We start from the raw sequence: 22,843 nt of genomic DNA, 5'->3' as shown, positions 1-22,843 counted from the left end.
GTGTGTGTGTGTGTTATTACTGTACAGACAACTATAAATAGTCATCGCTTTTCTCTTGTCTGTGTCATACATGCACACATGGGACATTAAAAAAAACAAATGCATTTAAATAATTTAAAAAAATAATACAAACTGCTTTATATGTGAATGACTATGGCTGGTTTGGTGTGTGACTACTGTATGAAAACAAATACTGACTGCGTAGAAATAAGTTAAAAAAAAAAAAACGTGTATAGTGACAAGTGCGTTTTATTTATTTATTTTTTTTGCTAGGGGTTGACACAGTGTGACTCAGTGACCCAAGATCTAAGTAAATATCTAAGAGCTTGGGATTCAATATTGACAGAGTAATCATCGAGACAATATGCATCATTGTGGTAAAGGACTGGGCTTGGAGAAGAGAACGTCACCAGTGATAACCAACAAGGTTTAATATACAGTACAGGTACTGTAGAGCAGGCACAGTAACATGGCTGGTACCTGAAACAGAATAATATTTAAAACTTTAATTCAATGCATTTTTGTATCTGATCAGCTAGATTTTTGTATCTAACTGTTGGATTCAAGAAATTTGGGAGTCAATTCCATTCCATTGATCATGCTCTCTGTTCTCGATTCCAAGAACAACACACAGGGAAAGGAAATGGGCAAAATAAACAGTGAAAATCCGTGAGCACATACTATACATACTGCTTTGTTCTTTATAGTCAGCACAGGACCGGTTATTTGAACTTAGTATTTGATTTCAACCTTTGCTTATGCCTTAAGTAAACATGTCTAAATACGTCATGAAATAATATATGCTGTATGTATGCATGTATATAAACATGTACAACATATTCAGAATAGCATAAATTAACCTGTGTCCAAAACATTCAGTAATGAAAGTGGCTCTGTGGTCTAAGGAAAAAACAAGCAGTCAGTCAGTTAATGTTTGAGAGGATAGATCTAAGTTATTGACAGCATATCACGTAGGTTCACTTTACTCTGTGGAATCAAGTCCATGGTTTATTTCGACTTCCAATTTCTGGAATCAATGAATTAATTCAATTATTATAAAGGATATTTACACTTAAATCTAAAAAAATGATATGATGTTTTTTTTACTAAACAACAGAATGTCAAGATGATTTGTCTTTTGTCTTCAAATCCCACAGACATTAAATTTGGAACAATATTTATGCATAGAATGAGGTTTTTCTTTATTGAAGGTCAGTAACCATTGGCACCATTCTGCCATTAATATAAATTACCATAGCTACCACTTACCATATAGAGTTTAAATAGACATACTGTACAAGGCTAAAAATGGACTACATAAAAAAGATATGAGCTAGCGTAATTAAATTTGTAATATGAAAGAAAATAGCTTTCATAAAGGCTACATAAGGAACGCACTGATAACAGCGTCTCTGGCTGTGAATTTATTAATTTGTTGCTACTGATAGACTTCACCTTGGTGCTGATGCTTTATTTTGAGCTCATTGACCAGTTTGACATTAAAGTCTGCACTATTGCAATACTATTTTGCTCAGATGGATTCTCTTTAGCATAAGAAAACATTACGTTAGTCTGATTATTAAAAAAAAAGAAATCAATGATAACTTATGCTATCTTTAGCTTTTCACCTTGCACAATAATGTTGGTAAAATCACAATAAAGAAAAAGATCTGCAACAACCTCAATGTATCCTGGGAATAAAAGACTGCAAAATAAGAAATAAATAACAAAAACAATTATCAGAAATTACTATAATGATACTATAACTTAAAGTTATAGTATGTTCTATTCCTCTTATACCACTGCAGCTTGTAAAAACTAACCGTTACATTACATTAATGACACGTCAGACATTTAATCTGTTTATAGTTATACATCAGTGAAACAAGCTGGATCCCACTATGACTATGTTTAGTGCCACATTATGACATTACAGCAGCTATCAAACGGCTACCTTCACCAGCCTCACTTTGTTAAAGTCGTAAATGGTTCAGGCAATTAACAAAGAGAGTATGACTTTAATGGACTCTACTCAGGATCCAAGAAATGAGGCAAAGCCAGAAAAACTATCACAATAACAAGGCTCAGTTTGTCAGGAACACCAAGCTGTAGAGCGGTGATGATCACTGAGTGAGTGTTTACAGTACATGTATATATGTTTGTGATTAAATATATTCACTTGGAGCACAAGGATTGGAGCACCACGGACAGGGTTCCAACCTATCACAGGGCACAATTTCACGCACACTCATACACTACAGACAATGTAGACATGCTTTTCAGCCTACAACACGTGCCTTTGAACAGGGAAAGAGGACAGAGTAACCCGGCAGACACTCCAGAAGCTCAGGGAGAACTAAATACAGCATACATGGCCAAAAGTATCTTCTCTTCTCTTCAGATGTGACTTCTGCCAAGACTTCCTTCTACAAGGAAAAGCTTGAAGCTTCTGCACAAGACCCTCGTAAGCTCCTCAACATCTTCTCTTCATTACTCAACCATCCAGCTCCACCTGCTTCATCCTCCCTGTTGAAGCTTTTGCTTCCTTTTACAACAAGAAGATTTTTCAACCTTTCAGAAGAGGTTTTACAACTCATCTAGTCTTGCAATCCTAGCACCTGCCCACTAAATCAACTCCCTTCCACTGTGCTCCAGACCATCTCACAAGACCTTCTGCCCTTCATCACCATGATCATCAATGGATCCCTAACATAACTACCTTCAAGAAAGCAAGGGTTATTCCCTTCCTGAAGAAACCTGCATTGGATCCATCAGACATCAGTAACTACAGACCGGATTCACTTTCAAAGTTTCTTGAATGCATCAACTGCCTGTCTATCTCTCACAGAACCACCTCTAGGATTCCAACCAGTCTGGCTTCAAAGTATAACATTCCACAGAGAAAGTCTCATGCTGAAACTACATGCTGCTAGATCAGCTAAGCGGTCATCTGGCAGCGTTTGATATGGTCAACCACAACACTCTCTTGTCCACCCTCAGGAGTCTTAGAATTGGTTGATCAGCATAGGTATGTTTTGCTTCAAGGTCGCTCATACTGTATCAGGTAACATGGAGGGGAGTGACATCTGCTCCACGGAACCTCCCCACTGGTTTCCCACAGGGCTCAGTACTTGGTCCTCTCCTTTTCTCCCTGTATACTCACTCTTTTGGTGAAGTTATTTCCTCACACAGGCTCTCTTACCATGGTTATGCTGATGACACTTAACTCAACTTATATTCTCCTTCCCTCCCTCAGATACCACGGTTTCTGGTCCGAGCTCAGCATGACTGTCGGGCATATCATCGTGGATGACATCTTATCAGTTGAAACTCAATCCCAGCAAAACTTAACTGCTGATCATCCAAGTTGATTCATTCCCAGTTCAGGATCTTGCAAAATACCTGCACAACAATCTGATCTCCCCTTCAGTCACAGCTCGCAACCTTGGGGGAACCATGGACAAACAACTGTCCTTTTCCCTGCATGTTTCTAATGTGACACGCTCAGGTCAGTTCCTTCTCTACAACATAATAAGGATTCAGCCATTTTTCCCCACACAGGCTACCCAGACACTCGTTCAGTCTCTTGTCATTTCAAGACTGCACTACTGCAACTCAGTGCTAGCAGGTCTGCCTATAAATGTGATTCATCCTCTGCAAATGATCCTAAATCTAGCTGCATGACTTGTTTTCAACCTGTCCAAGTTCTCACTACCACCTCACTGCTGTGCTCCCTCCATTGGCTTCCAGTAGCTGCACACATCAGATTCAAAATACTAATGCTTGCCTAAAAGCCAAAAATGGATCAGCTTCCTCTTACCTCAAAGCCCTCATCACTCCTCGCACTGCACCTTGAACCCTCGGATTTACCAGCACTGCTCGACTGATCCGACCATCTCTCAGGGTTAAAGGTAGGTATACAGCAAGACTCATTTCGGTTCTGGCACCGAGGTGGTGGAATGAACTCCCCTAGATTTCCGAGTCACTGGCTATCTTCAAAGGACGGGTGAAGATCTACCTCTCCCTCAAACACTTAAAATGATCACTTTTCCTTGTATGTTTTATGTGCATATTGAAAAAAAACCCTTAACAGAGTTTTAGGTTTAAGTCTGTAACCTAGTAAACCAGTGTTAATGTTTTCATCTTAAAAGCACTGTTGTACTTCGCTCTGAATTACGGTATCTGCCAAATGCCTTAACACGTAAATGTAAAAGTCTGTGGTCACCTGACCATCACACCAATATGTGTTCGTTGAACATTCAATAGGAGATTTATTTTTCACTTTACTATTCTTATATGCTCCACCCTTATTTTCTGTGAAGGCTTTCCACTAGATGTCGGTTTGTTGCTGTGAGGAATTGGCATCATTCAGCTCAACGCATTAGTGAGATCAGACACTAATGAGGAGGTCTGGGGTGCAGTCGGTGTTCCAGCTCATCAAAGTTTAGTGGGATTAAGTCATAGTCAGGGCTCTGTTTAAGACACTCAGGTTCTTCACTCCAATCTTAAGACACCATGTCTTTATGCAACTGCTTTGACATGAAAAGCTTGTTCCAAGAATCGGAAAGTTACAGCTTCTGTATCGGAAAGGTACCTCTGACTGTTACTGACAATAAAGCCTCCTTCCAAAATGTAAATAACTGTGTCTCTACAGTAAACATAATCAGGTCATACCATTTCATCAGGTAATCCCTGTGAATTAGCTGTTACTATACAGTAAAACCATTACATTTATCAAAACTTTCATTTGCCTGCAACCAGCACTTGTCAGATTTGTGCTGAGTTAACTGAATAATTGTTGATGAGAATGCAACAAATTTATACCATGTTATGACTTTTATAACATTTAACATCTTTAGGAGCTTGTATGCTGCAAGTGAACACAAAAGGGTCTATAAGTAACATGTAAGTCAAATTCGATTTTAGATGTTTTACACCAGCATGCACTTGCCACTAAAGAAAAAAGGAACGATGTTATTAAATATGAGAATCGACTGGACATTGGCAAGATTCCCCGATGAGCCACTTGTGGATGGACGGCTCTGTGCTGCTGTGTGTTTAAGAGCTTTATTTAAGATCAACACAGAAACACAGTTAAGGCAGAAGGAATGCACTTAGAGCTTCAGACCATCTTTTCTTTCCATTATGCCTCATGCCATCTGGGTTTTTCCTTTCTTAGTGTGAGTGAGTGTGTGTGTCCAGTAGGAAGTAATGAGAGAAGATCTGAAACAGAGCTGTCCAACTGAGAAGGATCAAGAGTAAGAACAAAGAGCAGCATGCAAATGTGTGCCTGTGTGTGTGTGTGTGCATGCATGTGTGTATGTGGTGGGACTGAAAGTAGGATGTGGGGAGAGAGCAAATGAGTTTGTCTGATGTTTGAGCTGTCTCTCAGGGAGGAATCTGCTCTATTTGGGCCGTGTGTGTCTGCACAGCCGAGGCCTTATCTCTGTATCTGACTCCTCCCTGTACACAAGCACTATTTTGTCACCTTATTTAGACAGACTATGTGCTCATGGTGTTGTCATTCGCTTTTGTGTCTGGGTCTCTCTAGAAGTGGAGTCAGCATATGCTGGTGGCGACCATAATTTGCATTCCTTTGCTGGCAGAAAAACATTCATATCAGCAATATGTTGCCATACACAGACATCTGGTAATGTCCCCTATTTGTGCCATCATTGCGTATCCTGAAGACCATATGCACGGCTTCAGGCTTCATCGTCAAGCCTTCAGTCAACTTCCTTGTTTCATCCTTCCCTTCTCTCTGTGCTCTTCTCCCAAATCACATATAATCTCTCAGCTCTGGCCACTAGAAGGCAGCAAAGGCCACTGAATACTCAAATGGCAATTAGCTATTGTCAGAAGATGTCATCTATACAAACCTATTGCGCTCCAGGTCATAAAAAGGTTTAAAACTAACACGTTACACAAACGTGTACTAACACGAACGTGTAGCGGCAGAAAGCAGTTAAACATGGCTTCATCTCCATTGTGGGACATGCATGTAGAGTAAAAAAGCAGGACAAGTTTTAAAGCTGAACATCGTTTAAGCCTGTAAAGATAATATCTGTTACTAACTGTTAAACAGTTTATTGTTGTGGGATGGAGACTAACTGTCATCCTCAGCAGATTTAGAAGTAAATGCCCATGAAAGTAATTATCCAAAAAAACTGCAGGCATCACGACGCAAGCTGTCATGAGCTCAATATTTTCAAATAGAACATGGTTATATGAAGAAGAACATCTTGATGAAAACTGCTGAATGAGAGACAAGTGCTGTAGCTATGACAGTCTTCTCCTTGGGTGTGAGTGAGTGAGTTGAGTAGCAACACTGATGACAAGAAATGAAAAAGCAGTGAAAAATAGGCTCTGTGATTATATAGTTAGAAATGTTCTGATCATATTTGCATTACACGTCACCTTTCACTTAAAGAAAAAGGATAAGGATGTAAGGGTATAATCTCTGTCTTTCACTAGATCTTTCTCTCTGTGGTGTTCGCAGGATGTGTTATAAAATTCAAGCCGAAAGTAAATGCACGCCTGATCGTCACATTCACATGTGTTTCTTCTCGAAACCCGTTGCTTCAAAGTTGAAAGCACGCAATTGTTTAAAATGTGTTTATATGTTGTAACATTACAGTTTCTCTTCACTGGAACTAAGAGACTCAAACCCTGTTCCAGCATGACAACGCCCCTGTGCACAAAGCAGCTCCATGAAGACATGGTGTGTTAAGGTTGGAGTGGAGGTTAAGGTTAAGGTTGGAGTTTAAGAACTCACCTGTCCTGCATAGAGCCCTGACTCTGACTCAACCCCACTGAACAACTTTGGGATGAACTGGAACACTGTCTGAAACCCAGACCTCCTCACTCTTAAATCTGATCTCACTAATGCTCTTGTAGCTAAATGATCATAAAATGATCCCCATTGTCATTCTCCAACATCTACTGGAAGCCTTCCCAAAAGAGTGGAGCTTATTATTACAGAAAAGAAGGAATAAATCTGGAATGATATTTTCAACATGCACATACGAGTTTTATGGCCAGGTGTCCACAAAATTTTAACCAGTGTGTGTGTGTGTGTGTGTGTGTGTGTAAGGTTGGGCTACATCACAAAGATGTTAAATCACAATACTGTGAAAACAGTTACATACACAATATGCATCAGAAATTCATTTCTCCATCATCCAGCGATCAGGAGATTGAAACTTACTAATGCTAGCAGCGTTAATAAGCAAAACCGTGCTGTCATACTCTCTTTTCCCTGTCAATCACAACAACACGCCAACGCCTGTATATAAGTGTAAACTCATATATTCAGAAGAAAGTAGCATTTTCTTCTAAGTGTGTTACGCTGCCCTGTGGTGCATCATGAGCAGCAATTTGAAATCATGTACTTGTTGTTTTTGTTTGTTTTAGTTTAATAATAGTTTTAACTAATCTTTAGAAATATTACATTTACATACTGTATAACACTAAAATGAAGGAAAATATATCATTATTATTTGATATATCATATATATCACTATTATTAATGGTGCTTGCAAAGCAACATTCTTACTATCCTGCATACTCTTCCAGACAAAACTTTGGCGCGTAACTTGTCCCGCAGCTTTTGTCCTAGACCCATGAATGACGTGTCAAATCGACCGGCTCATTGAGGAGAGGTGTGCTATGACTTTTATAAGCGATCTGAGTACCGGTACTTCCGGTACCGGGTCTCAAAATGGCCTTTTTTCCCCATAGACTCCCATTATAAACTTTGGAGGTTTATAACTCTGCAAGCTTTTGAACTATCTACACCAAACTCGGCCAACTCCTTTAGGGTGATACTCTGAACAAACTTTTAAATTAGTGTACCGACTGGCCTTCCGGTTGTGCCGCAGCCCCGCCCCAAATTATGCAAAATCAAAAAACTTTTTAGAACATGGACATGTGACATATCAAAACACTCAGAACAATGAGGGGAACTTCCTCACATGTATTCTGGTCACGTCACATGACGTCACGTTACGTCACGTGAAAATCAAAATTTAGCAAAACATGGACATGTGACATATCAAAACACAGCACAATGAGGGGAACCTCCTCCGAGATTTGCCATGTGCAAGCACCATTCACATTTTCTTCAGGAAATGTACATTCTAGTTAACATCAAATCTGTTCATCCAATCAATTCAGTTTTGTCACTGTTACTATAAATACTAAAAATATTTAAAGAAACTCATATCATAATAAGCTCAATATCCCAGAAGAGTGTAGTGTGACCTTTCAACAGTATCCATATCATATCAACATACAACCCTAATGTTGAAAATATTACAGGGAAAAAAGATGGATAGCAAGAAACGAGAGAGAGAGAGAGAGAGAGAGAGAGAGAGAGAGAGAGAGAGAGAGAGAGAGAGCGATCAAGCAACCAAGCTGAAGAGCTGGGACACATTCTGTGCAATCTGTCTATCTTGCCAGATTCTTTCTTTCTCTGTGATGTGCACAAACACACACACACACCTGCTCAAACACCAGTAATTATGTTTGCACAGTCATAATCATTCTGTACATTTTTGATATGATTTGGGGTTTTTTCACCTCATTCAGCACTGATAAAATGTCGAAGACGCAGCAGATAAAAAGCATTAGTATTCTTTAAAATGAATGTTCTTTTCATTAATAAACAAAATTAAAGCTGCCAGCCAGTGTTAGATAATAGGTGTCTAGATGTACTGCATTATATTTAATACACTAAAATAATTATTTGCGAATAAACACATATACATTTATATACACATATGGGTGACACAGGTGATCATCAGCATCATTACCTTTGTGTGTGAGAGAAAGAAAGAGAGAGAGAGTCTTTTTGTACCAGTGGTTAACCGTAGATGATTTATGGTCACCAAAGATATATAAGTACATGATGCAGTTTGCGGCTAAACACATGCTTTTACTATTTGACTATTGGGTTTTTTTTTAAACCCAGTTCTACGGACAATGTTGTCTTCATTCCAGCTTGAAATATTCTAGTTCTATTCTATACTCAAAAAGCATTTAGAGGTGCTGATTAAGAGAAACTCAAAACTGGTGTGAGTGCTCAGTGAGACGAGCAGCATGCAGGGTCATATGACCTGCAGGGGCTGATGGGTAACGCAACGATTAACAATTTCTGCATAATCATGACATCTGGCAACAAAATAAAAAAATGAAAGCCTGAAACGAGGCTAGAAAAAGCGTCTAGAAATAGAATTAATAATATTAAGTTTGGTTTTGTTAAGCATATTCTGATCCGAAGGTGGACTTTTAGTGCTGTGCATCTGATGCCGCACATCTCATTACTATCTCTGTGGTGTCTGGTGAGAACTTTGTGGTGACAATGATGCATAAACCATTAGTTGCTAATTAGAACTTAATGGAATTCAGACTTTAATGAAATCATTAATGTTACTTCACATACAGATGGGTGACGACTGAAAGAAAGAATCAACCTAAAGAGTCTTCTTAGAGGTGCTGCGGCACACTGAGCTAACACAACAACTGAAATGTGTTTTGACATCAACGAACTGTACTGGAGCAAATATGAAAAACTATTCAAAAGATTTTCCTTCAAATGGTGTTTGTGGATGAAAACACCGCCTAGAACGTTCTTTTCTCCAAAATCACCCATAGATGTTCAGGTAGTTTGAGATCTGATGACTGGGAAGGACAAAGTATACAATTTACATGGTTTTTATCTTCATTAAAGTATTTTCCTGCCCTGTAAATGACAGAAAATTTCTTTTTTTAATGCTGCAACAAACTACTGCTAACTGATTAATGTTTACTTACATTTACATTTCTGGCATTTAGCAGAAACCCTTATCCAGAGTGACTTACATTCATACAACTGCGCAATTGAGGGTTAAGGGCCTTACATAGGGGCCCAGCAGGGGGATCTTGGTGGACCTGTGATTCGAACTCATGACCTTCGGATCAGTAGTCCAACACCTTAACTACTAAGCTACCACATCCCACTCTCCTTGCACTCTACAGAACTGGTCCTGAACGAACACATTCATTTCACTGTGTACTGTACCAGCTAGCTATAGCTCACTACAGCCGATTTTGTTCTTTAGATTTTTGTATGTAATATTAGTGTAACGCTCATTGCTTATTCACCTGAATCAAGTCATTTTTTATGCTGTGCAATTGTTCTTTTTTCAAGGTATGACATGATCTCAATTCTTGGCAGAATATCCGAAAACAAGTGTCCTTCACATTAAATTATACGATAAAGATCCCAACCCTACAATCAAAGATGACTGCCGTTACTGGATGTGCAGAAACGCAGCACAGGTTTTAAGCATTATGAAATGACAGAAGTCGATATACTTATATACACACCACACATATGTGTCTCAAACAAGAGAAATGAAACACACTATCACCTGGCACACCTCACACCTCACACACACGCCTCTTTGTGCAAAGTCTCATGAGAGGTTCTTTGTTCATTTGGGAGGAAACGGATTAAAACCTTTCCTATTTGTCTTTCCATGGCTGTTTAAAAGCGCTGCATGCTAACATGACAAAACCTTGATGCAGCTGACGTTGTCTTTCAAAATCACCTGTTCAAAACACGCACACGAACACTAATCAAAACCTAGGCGATGCTGAAGCTAGTTAAAGTAGTTGCACCTCCAGAGACCTTCATTACGGTGTAGTGTTTTGAAGCTGTTAGGTACACTGTGCTGCTGGAGTTGACATTTTTACTGTCTTATGCCTCTTCTTTTCTACAAAGGAATCATGTGCTTTAAACAATGTGCTCTATTACAAATTGGAAAGAAGGATCCGAGAAAACAGGAAAGGTGACAGATGAGAAGTTGTTTATTTTAAAAGGATTAAACAATGCAAAACAGGATAGGATGAAATGACTAGTGTTTATTATTAGTGCATCTTTCTACATCCGTTAAGGAGAATCTGTGCAAATTATGAAAGTATGGAGTACAGCATCATCCAATGATGTTTGTATAAGCAGCTGGATATGACAAATTAAATAAAACTATTCTTTCATATTCTTTCTTATAAAACAGGTTTGATTTAGTTTACCTGTATTTGTTAATTAACTTGTACAAACATATACTAATACTGTATGTACTAAAGGTAGTCGATATTTGTGCGCATAAGAATTCATAGGACTAATGTCTTAGTTACGGTTAGTTGGTAAGTAAACGCCTTACAGTGACACATCACTAGTTCATATTAAAGTAAGTATTATTTCAGGATTATTCCTGTACTATTGTTCTTGCTGATTATACTGTACCTGTAAGAGTATTATGCAGTGCTTTCATGTACATTATTAAGTAAAGCATATTACTGTGACGAAATAGAAAAAAATCTGAAACATTATGTTGAAATGATTATTTGAACACAGATTTGATTTGATTTCAGAGTTGATTTGAACACAGTGTCGATCTTTCAATGTATTTCACACAGTTAAGTTTCCATTACAAGTTGAATGCATGCGGAGAGGAAACTAACACCCCTAGTTAATATACTGTTAACACCTAGCTAGCTAGCATCTGATCTTCAAGACATGTACTTTCTTACTGTTAAGGTCTAAAGCATTCATTCATTCGTCTTCATTAACTGCTTGAACGCTAAGTGCTTTAGCCTGTCTCTCTCGCTCACACACACACACACACACGAGAAATCTAGTAGTGTCTAGGTTTCGACTATAAGCCAAACCTTGTAATTCATGACCTCCAACCAGGAAAAGCCAACTAACTTGGTGCAGTCTTCTGTCAACTGGAGACTAGTCAAATCAACATGACTTCTCACAGCATGAAGAGTAAACAAAACAGCTTTAAATAAGTTATACTGTATAACTATAAACATAAAGTTTTTAGATCAATCACCAAACAGACATATTCTTACTAAGGCTTCTGTATGAGAGTGACTCCACAGTATCTTCTATCACTCATAACAGTTAGCTTGTTGCTAGATAGATCACTTTACTAAGTTACCTAAATAAGTTACTTAAAATAAATGGATGGACAGACTGTAATGTAGGATGTAAGAAAGAGATCCTTCCAGCTTTCTTCCTTTTTGCTTTCTCTCTTTCTCTCACACACACACAGTCTAAGTTACTTGTGTCATAAAGAAAAGATGACAGTGAGCTGGCAAAGAGGTCACAAACATCATTGTATTGAGCTCCTGCACACAAACACACACACAATTAGGTTTGCTTTTTTGATTGTTGCCCAACATTCTGCAATAGTTTATCAGTCTGCTTCCTCTAATAAAGCACAATTTGTGTATTCACTAACAGTACTGAACAGCAACAGTAAGTGTAATCACTTTGAGTGAGCCCTTACTTTATAGTAAGATTTATAAGGCTTGCTTAATAGCGTTTTATGCATTTTTCTCTTCCTTTCTTTGTTTAGAGGGTTTAGCATTTTTTATTTCTAATTTACGTTTGTTTTTGTTTGTTAATAGGCTCCTGTTATAGTGTATAGTAATACTGAATAAAGATATTACTTAAAGCAAAAGATAAGTGAAAAGGGCCTTAATGGACATGGGATAAATCAGTATTAATCGATTAAATGTTGTGAGAGTTACAAACGGAAGAACGTTGATGTTTGAAACAAAGAAATCAAACAGCTTCATTCGTCCAATTCATTACACTGGCAATTTTCTATCCGGTCATGCACTGAGCTACAGTCTTATTATTGTTACAGCTGAGCTGAGAGTAGATTTGTGTCAAAACACACACACACACACACACGCACACACACGCACGCACGCAAGCAAGCACGCACGCACACGCAAAGGCAGGTGCTTATGCACAAAGGCTGTAATTAGTTCCTGTAGCAGAGTAAAGCAATACTCACTCTCACTACTTTTGATCTCTGACATCTCTCTCTTTCTCTTTATCCTATCTCAGATCTGTAAATGAAGTCAATATCTCCCAAACTGAGCACACCTCTGATACATGCAGGGTCAACCATTGTGAGGCGCCGACAAAGCAGATACGACAGCCGTGCTGCTCCCTCATCCCTCACGGGACCCCATTCACACTGCAACCTCCCTTCAACAGCTTTGTACTGTATTTCTCTCTCTGCTTTTATCATCATCATTTAGCTGTAATGGCTTTGTAATCTTGTCATTACCACACACACACACACACACACATACACTTCTGCCTCCATCACCAATTTAAATTCCCTCTGTCTACACAACCATGTATTAAGCTACCACAGCAATTTGCTATTAGACACACTTTAAATGCAGACAGGAAGTAGACAAACAACACCACCTGCTATGAGAGTCCAGAATGACAGCTTTGACATTTAGCATATTAAACTTCAAAGTGAAGCATGAGCTTCTCTTTTCAGAGAACCCAGACATCTATAATGCATAAAATTTAAAAAGGAGAAAAAAAATCAAGGGATATTATTTGAAAAAGCTGAAGTGAAAATAAATTCCATCCTTCAAGGAAGCAGACAAGCACCGTGATGGACTGTGGTGCGCCCAGTACGCCCATGAATAAAAGGAGATGCATGTTGGATGGTTGTAAAAGAGAACATGTTACATGACAGAATTCAGTCTTGATGCTTCAGACTACTGCTTCCATTTGAGTATCGGTTCAACTAAGGCCAATTAAAGCTCTGGTTCTGTTAAAAGAGAATTAAAAATATATATGTTGCGTCAGGCAAGGAAGGAGCTACATGGGCCGCCTTGATATTTAGCCCTGCATCCCAGTTGTCGAGTCAAAATTGGTATCATAGTGGTATCACCGCTCTATGGTGTGTATGGCATGGAACTATAGGCATGATGAGAGCTACATCATGATTGGCAGAAGCTGGAGCCAATCATCAGGAAAAAGAGAGTACGATAGAGCATATCAAACAACATATGACGGCGTAGGCCAAATTAAAGAATTTCATGTTATAAGGATTCAGAAACAGTGAAGTTTAGCTAAACAGGTTATTTGTTACTTTTTTGTGATGAACTACTATACTCCATGCCTAGCTAGTGATATAAATTTATTTTATTTTCAGAACATTTCTTTCATACTGAGCAACTGTGAGTCGTGGATCAAAATCCTAAACTACATACTACTGTATTAAATTTTTCATTTTTCTTCAATGTTGCTGTCATTACCATTAAAAGAAGAGTGAAGCACAAACCATCCATCTATATTCTGTAGCGTTTGTCCTACACAGGATTGCAGGGAGCCTGGATTCTACACCAGGGGACTTTGGGCACAACTTAACACAGGGCATAATCAAAAGTAAATTTTGAGATGACAGTCAACCTACAACACGTGTCTGGGGAAGAAACAGAGTATGCAGAAGAAACTCCTAATGCACAAGCAGACCTACAACTTTGGTGGTGCGAGGCAAACATGCCAAACACTAACCCACACTGTTATGAAATGTTCAACAAAAAATGTTTTGTTTTGTTTTTTTTGTTTTTTAAAAAAAAGAGGCTAAAATTCCAAATTCATCTTTAAGCAAGACAAACGGCATGGGAAGATTGTGGTATTATCCAAAAGGAACATGATGTGACCATGTTAGTGCCAATACACTCGCCGCAACTAATCAGAACTCATCACATGAACTCACATGAACAGATGGGAACACTGGACACTGCCCTAATCTGAATCAGAGGCCCTCTGCAGCATTTTAGAGGCTACTATACAAGTGATAACTCTTATAGTATATAATATTTTTGGTATACATTTTCTCATCTGTTTTGATAGTTTAATTTTAAGCATATTCGTATATACTTAAAAGCATATTCCTGTATGCTTAAATTACCACCCCACCCCACCCCCCACACACACACAAATCCAGCTTTTCTCTCCGCAGACCTTGTCCAAAGGTGCTGATTACAATTGTGTTTTATTCTAGTATTTATTCAAATTCCTACTCTATCAGGTCAGCTTCCATGCTGCCTGTAATCAGTCACTTTCTTTACAGCAGATTTTATTCACCATCAATAATAAATAATGTATATTTAGCATTATTCATATGATCCCATGTGCTTTGAGTGTCATCTGATTTATGTAATAATAATAAATTACTGGTTTATTAGCATTCACATGGTCTGTTCGACAGTTTAACCCTTAATGGGCTCAGACACACAGAGATGGCATGATGAGCAAACAACAGATTTCTAAGAAAAAGAAATCTGTGCAGCTGAATGCAAAGCTGCATTGTCGCTTTTGTGTTGTGTGTATGATGAATCAGGAAATATTACTCATTCATTGTTCTTCTGGTGGTACTACATTGTTGCCGTGCTCTCATAGCTACATAGGCTCAGTATATTGTGTTTTCTGTGAATGTTTTCTCCATGTCCGCATGTTTCCTCTTGGCTCTCTGGTTTCCTCCAACATCTCACAAACATGCCAATAAGTGGACTGATGCCTTTAATCTACCGGTAGCTGTGAATGAATGTGTGGATTTGTGTAATACACTGGCAAACCATGCAGGGTGTATTCTTTCTTCACATCCAGGACTAGGGTAAACAAGTCCATAAGATAGACTCTCCACATGCAATAAAAAGGGATCAAATAGGGATACTTATCAGAATATATTCACCCACCCTCTCAGAACTGCAGCTATTTTGTCTCAACTAACCCTCATCTGCTACTTACTCTTTTTTCCTCTCCCTCTGCTTTTCTGACTGCTGAATCCATCTCCTCTCTCTCTCTCTCTCTCTCTCTGTAACATCTACATATGGTTTAAATTCAAATTGCTAATCAAATGCTCCAAATGCTCAACCCCACCTTGCACTAACTTTATATGAGGCACTTTCTAATATCAGGCACTCTGGCACAAGCACATATTGCATAAAATGAAATTTTAATTTAAGTGCTCTGTATGTCACATTCTACAATGTATTTTTTCCCCAGAGGCCAAAAAAGGAATTTGTGTCTCTATAGAGTCATGGATTTACTTTTAAAAACTGTTTAAAAATGCCCACATTACCATAGCGTACATACACTACCATGTGACCTCCGAGTCTGTGTAAAGGAGAGGTGTAGGCTTACGCCATGTCCATCAACTTTACACAAGTGGGCTAGGCTCAGTATGTGTAAATATTAAATTACAATTATTCTCTATGTAGAGGTGGGCTTGGTTAATGTCATGACATTTCGAGCATGCCAGAACACTGAGATTCGGTGCTGCAGAGAAGCTGCATGCCAGCATTTTTTTTTCTGCTCATTACCTATTAGACTACATCTGTCTGGAAGGCAAGTGACAACATAAACAACATAGCTGTAGTAAAATCCTAGGACCCATTTGTGGGTTCTGCATTCCTTACCTTCAGTTCTACTAATATGATACTAATCTTAGTATCTGTAGAATTTTCTGTAGAACTTATCCTATGTAGACTTGAAGGGAACCTGGAGTCTATCCCATGGCACTTGGGGGACAAGGTGGGGGACACGCAGGACAAGGTGCCAATCCATTCAAACAATTGCACACACACAGACACACTATTTCTCTCTGCTTTTATCATCTCATTTGGCTACAATGGCTTTGTAATATTGTAATTACCACACACACACACACACACACACACACACACACACACACACTACAGACTATTTAGAGATGCTAATCAGTCAACAACACATGTCTTTGGACTGTAGGAGGAAACCAGAGTACTCTGAGTAAACCCCAAAGCAAAGCAAGAACCTGCAATCTCCACACACACATGAATCAAAACCTGGTGATGTGAGTCAACTGTCTTACCACTAAGCCACCATGACCCTCATACATTTCTTATTAGTTTAGGTATACATGTTAATGATATGTTGAGGTTTAACAGAGCAAATGACTAAAGTTGCAAACCAAGTCCTACTTTAATATCAAAATTTGTAGGGATAGAATCTGTGAAACATTAACCATTAAAAAGCAAGAATAAATAAAAGGCTGGGCTGAAGATGGAGGAAAAATCAAGGGAAAATGTAAAAGCCACATGTTGATGATGATTAAAAGGCTTAAGTTTAGAATCAATTTATTATTCCTAAGATTCATTTTATAAGAGCAAAGCAAGATATAACAGAGCTTAAAATCAATGTCTTTCCTCGATTATCCCTCATATAATAGCTTTCTTCAGGTTTCCAATTACTGTGACATGCCAGACTGGCTTTTAGGTAATAACAGCTAGTTTAAAGTGCAGACAGAAAGAAGTCCCAGAGTTCCTTATTACAAATCACACGTTTATATTGATTATCAAGCAGTAGGGATAGTCCATAGTGACACTAAGATCGCTGTTGAATTTTTCTCTTTCTATATGACTAGCATTCACATTCATTCCATTTGTCTGTCTTGCCTTGCTCTCCTTACCCTGTCTCCTCTCAAACACCACACACCAACACCGCTATGATGAACATGACTTCATGAATAATACATGAGCTGTCAATCATTCCTTTCCTCTCATCTCCTCTACTGCAACCGTGAAGCGACACACACTTCCACCTTCTGTTCTATACCGTACCACTGCATCCACAGTCTGTCCCTAACACATTATAATCAGTCACTATACAAGATGAGTGTATGTGTGTGTGTGTGTGTCAAACACAAGGAGTAAAATGCTTCACATTATGCACATACAAAATAGTAATGAAATGAAGCAGACAGTTTCTTCATTATGTACAGTGTATAGATGTGTGTGTGTGGGTGCGTGCACGTTTAGTCACTCAAATTAAGTGGGGCATCTCCTGAGGACAAAAACCTGTATAAGTAAATATTAGACACTTTTATTAGTTACTGAATTAGTCACAGTTCCTTTATTTGCTGTCTACGTCATTCAGCCTTTATTCCGGACTCACCGAATGGAAATTTGAAACTCTACAATCACATAACCTAGATAGTAAAACAAATCTAGGGAAGTACGTTGAAAGTTTAAAAAGTCAATTTTATCTAAAATCAATTTACATCTTGTTTTTACATCTTCAATTGAAAACGTAAGTCTAAGTCTAATCATGGCATGAAAATAAAGCTATAAGGTTCATTGCGAGTAGTCTATTCTCACCCATGCACCAAAACTCCACCCCCAAAACTTATAGGAGTTAGAGATAACATCCTAACTGGGGATAACTTTACAAAGGCGTAACATCGTCATTTTCAAACACTTTCAGCTGCTCACACCTTTTTTTTCTCTGCAAGGAAAAAAAACGACTCAATTTGTTATGTATGTTGTTATTCAAACAATTTAAAGCTTTATACAGCTTGTCTTCGCATACCTTCTCAGGAGCAAGGTCACTGGTTTTTATCAATTATAAATAATTCCATCTTGAAAAAGTGCTGCCCAATGCTTATTCTGGTTTCACAATAAGTGATTTTTTTTTTGCACACAGGAGAATTATCTGGCTGATTGCTCACAGGATAATTATTTAGTCCCTCCAGGATTTTGAGCATTGCTTTGTGATTGTTACAGCCAAGAATGCTCGATTTTGTGCTTTTTATGCAGAAAACTTGAATTGGAGAAATCACCACTCTGGTGCCAACATTAGCTCTTTATTGATTATTTTCCTTTAACAGCATTCCCTGTTGTCTTTTCGGCTTTACTTAATTACATTAATTAATTACAAAACATGTTCTTCAGTACATTCGTTTTTTCTAAACCTAATTTAGACAAACAATTTTTATTTCTCACTTTTCTACTGTCAATATTTTTATTAATTTATGCATTTATGGGTTGCCTATTTACCCCAGAAGTGAAGAAAACAACGTTATTTGGATGTCTAGAAACTTCATATACTTGTTTTAGGTTAAACAGAGATTATCAGCTCGCAAATGCATGCAGTGTCAGTAGACTCTTCTTAGCAAGCCACGTGCCATAACAACTACGGGACGTTCACCTATATGTCACTTGTTCAAAATATATGGGAGTAAATTCCATGAACTTGTATGCCATAAACAATGGCACTAATATTCGGGTTGTACATTAAACGAGAATGTAGATTATCACTATAAGTCACAATGCATTAACCAAACTTTTGCCTTTAACCAACATAATCGTAAACAATGAATTCACATTTGAGGACATCTCACCTCATGGATTGAAGTAGACTACGTTACATTTCATTGCAGTGCTTCAACATTTCCAATAATATTTTAATGTGGCAAATGTCCATGGCAATGTCATAAAATAAAAACATTATATAATTTGATCTAAACAATCATGAACATTATGTAAGATTTTACTTACGTAGAAATCACAACCAAGGAAAGACACAAGGGGGAAAAAAGTATCAAAATTTTATTTTTTTATCATATGAATATCTGCTGTTAATACACTTTAATATACATATCCTTACCAATGGAGTTCAAAATCAAATTTGTACTAAATAGATATATCAAATAAATACTAAATCAAATAAATGTACTAAATAGCATCAGAATACAATTCACTGAGCTCTCAATAGGGAGGAAATGACAACAGGATGCTTTTCACAATGACTTTAGTCAACTGAATGAATGCACAGTCACACAGGTCAGAGTCGAGCATAAGGAGGAGCAGAGACTCGTGACACAGTTTCAAGCCTGAATGAGGAATCTGTGCATATTTCATGGTCATATCTTCTTTAGTCAAGGTCATTAACTTAAAAATGTTTAAGGACCATTTTATGGTGTGCACGCGTGTGCGCATACATATACACACATATACAGTACCCACACACAACACTGCTGAATCTTAGCTGTCAGAAGAAGGTTGAGTAGGGCTCTCTGGCAAACACTTGATTCTTCAACATGCCCTTAATACTAACTTTTGTAAAATGTTCAGTTTTTTAAGAGCGGATGAAAAGCTGGATGAAAAATTTCAGTTAGTTGTAAACTATGTTGCCAGTGGTCACCAACTCTCACCAACTCTCACTCTCACCAACCCGATCCCTTTTCATCGGGCCATTCTTAAACAAACAGGTCATTTCAACAGGTCAAGAAACAGTTTCTCTTCAACAAGAAAACAGAGGGTTGGTTCTGAGAAAGAAAATTGGAGCTCACTGACCAGGAACCCTAATTGAGCAGGACTTATGTGATCCAGTTGTAAACAGCATCACGTATAGGTGTGAATGGGGTCCAATGCTGTGACCTAACCACTAACCATCTTCGGAGGTAAGAAGGTGATGTGACCAGTTCTGCAGTGTAAACACAAAAGTGTCTTAAACTGTCCGGAACAGCAAACACGCCTAATCAGATGCATCATTGCCCAAGCTGGAAATTAGACTGTTTTTGAATCATGCTGAACTATTTTTCCACAATTAGGCTAAATGTGATGCTATAACTGCAGGGGTGAAAAAACTGCTTTCTGTAGCATCATACCTCGTCTCATCTGTCATTCATTTATGTCGACACCCTTCCCTTAGTAGAAATGATGTACGAAATCCCATCACAAGTTGTCACTGGAGACAATTTCAAAATGCCAGCTTTAACCTTCTGTGCTTCAATAGTCCACTTGTGATCAGATCCCCTGTGACAGATGTTAAGACCAGGTGTAAACAGGACCTAAGAGAGTTGCATTTTCAGAAGAAGCTGTATTGCATGGTGGGTGCGGCGGGTTGCGGTCCTGCTTCACGGCTCAAGTTTGAACCTTAGCTTGTGTTACCATCAGTGTGCACGTTTCCTCTTATTTTGTCTTATCTTCGAAATAAAACGGCTTGGTTCAACTGGCTACTCTAAATTGCATCCAGGGGTGAATGAGATGTTTCTGCATGTTTCACTGATGTGATTTGTGTTCCATTTTGGATGTATAACTGCCTCATGCATGGTGTTTCCAGGATGCACCAACACCCTGGCAGGTGTCGTTCTAAATCGTCCATTTATATACTTTTCAAAAGCTCAAATGTGTCACTTACATTAACAAACTTAATATTTTAGAAACCTTAGTGCTTTCTCATAGACAGATAAAACCACACCGTAGAACTAGTCAAAATTCTGTTTGATGGTATTTATATAAGCTCGTGCTCAGTTTAGCAGATACTAAAACGGACAGAACCAAATAGGAAATAAGATCTTAGGCGCGTGGCTCACGTGACCAATCCATCGTAATCCCGCCCACGAGCGACGCACGCGCGCGCTCACACACACGCACGCATGCACACACACAATCTCGCGCCCAATCGCTCCACCTTGAGACGCGCCGCGAATTCAGAACAAGATTCAGGATTTAAAGACGCGAGCGATTCTTGCATCAGGTTGATAATAATCATGACCGCGCATTATTGCATGGATGCAATATGTGTACATTCGTACAGAGTGAGTCTAATACAGTCTACTGGGCTGTAATTGTATGTGTAGCGCAGTTAAATTCAACAATTTCAATATGATTACAAATGGGCTCGTGGATAGTGTTTTATGCAACATATCCGCCCGTGCACGAGACCCGCATCTTACACACTGATCCGTGTAGCGCGTCTTACTGTTATCACTGATCCACTGCACAGAGCCATTACCTCACACCAAAAAGAGGAATGGAGCAAATCATTACTTTCTCTGCCCTGCTGCACCGTGTATGTGTCTGTTTCTTACACATACACACTCACTCACACGTACAGTGTTGAGCAGCAGGTGTTGCTTGTCTCACCCGAAGCTTTCGCTCCTAATTACCGGTTCGTCCTCCTTAAATGCCAGTCTTTTTACACAACACCTTAAACCTGCAATAATAATCATCATCAGCATCATCATCAGTCTGAATAATCTTTCTAAATTCTCATAACGGTCCCCTATAGATCCATGCAGCTCCCTCAGAGGGAGACACCGTCCTATAGCCATTTCTTTGACCTTGTGTTGTCGTGTCCTCTCTGGGGTTTTCCTCTTTATAACCAGCCAACAAGTAGCTCCTCGGTTATGTATAAAATGGTTATGCAAGAAGTCACCTTGGGATAAATCAATGGGACTTGGTTCAGGTGGCACACCGGGCAGCGCAGAGCAATGTCACGCAAGTGACTGTGTAAAACTAGATCCTGAGGGCACACAGTGGCCGCTGTAATGACCCCTGCCTCTCACAGGTGCTTAGTGCCCAAACCCCGAAATCATCCCCACCTCCAGCTGTCAGGATTCTACATGACACGTCCAGAGTAGTGCTGCGTTCAAGGTTCAAGCGCCTTACCTTTGTTATGCTCTTCTTCTCGGTTTAGATACATGGCTTGCTGATTCGCCCTTCGTCGGCGGAGACGTTTCTACGGTGGATACGTGTACTCCTCCGGTGGGAAACTCTCACATCCGCGTCTCTCTCTCTCTCTCTCTTTTGGTTTTTATTGTCTTGTTCCTTGGCAAGAGGACGCGCTACGGAGTCCTCCCAGAATTACGCACGGGCAGGTAGTCAGACAGAGTCACTCACACACTCTCTCTCTCTCTCTCTCTCTGTGTGTGTGTGTGTGTGTGTGTGTGTTCATCACACGCGCGCGCACACACTCTCTTTCTACACTCACACACACAAACCCTGAGCCTTTGTTCTGCACTCGGACGCTCCTACACTCCAAAAAATTTGGAGTTTTTATTTCCCGATAAGAACCTTTATGATAACAATTCTGGAGGCACCTTGATCGATTTTGCTGGTGAGACAACCTTAAATGTGATTAGCCATTAAAACCAGTCAAAAGATTTACTGGGAACCTTATGTATGTGACTCTGTATATGTGTGTGTTGTGTCATGCGTGTGAGACAATATCCTGGTAAATATTTAGAGAAAGCGCACCAATGGCTCCAGTCTTTCCAGCGCGCCGTGCGCACGTATTGTTTTCTGGTAATGGTGCGCACGTGTGAGAGCGGAGAACTAATTGAAGGGGCGTGGCCTCTTAACCAAGCTCACAACACCGGGCAATTAGAGGTGCGCGCGTCTCCCGGGTGAAGGTCCC

General features: G+C 39.1%; 1 protein-coding gene across 2 annotated transcripts in view; it reads right to left on the bottom strand.

Moving 5' to 3' along the window:
* syt7a (synaptotagmin VIIa) overlaps positions 1–22,619 on the bottom strand; it is a 108,469-nt gene extending 85,850 nt beyond the window's left edge. The window contains exon 1 of one of the 2 annotated variants that reach the window (XM_060887294.1): positions 22,096–22,619. In XM_060887294.1, the coding sequence (XP_060743277.1) occupies positions 22,096–22,129 (34 nt within the window). In that variant the 5' untranslated portion in view covers positions 22,130–22,619. The remainder of the gene's footprint in view (positions 1–22,095) is intronic. The other variant, XM_060887293.1, reaches the window with a different exon arrangement.
* Between the last annotated feature and the right edge of the window lie 224 nt (positions 22,620–22,843).

This window comes from Tachysurus vachellii, chromosome 14 (genome assembly GCF_030014155.1).
Source record: "Tachysurus vachellii isolate PV-2020 chromosome 14, HZAU_Pvac_v1, whole genome shotgun sequence".
Classification (NCBI taxonomy): Eukaryota; Metazoa; Chordata; class Actinopteri; order Siluriformes; family Bagridae; genus Tachysurus; species Tachysurus vachellii.
This window is presented reverse-complemented; position numbering and strand designations above follow the sequence as displayed.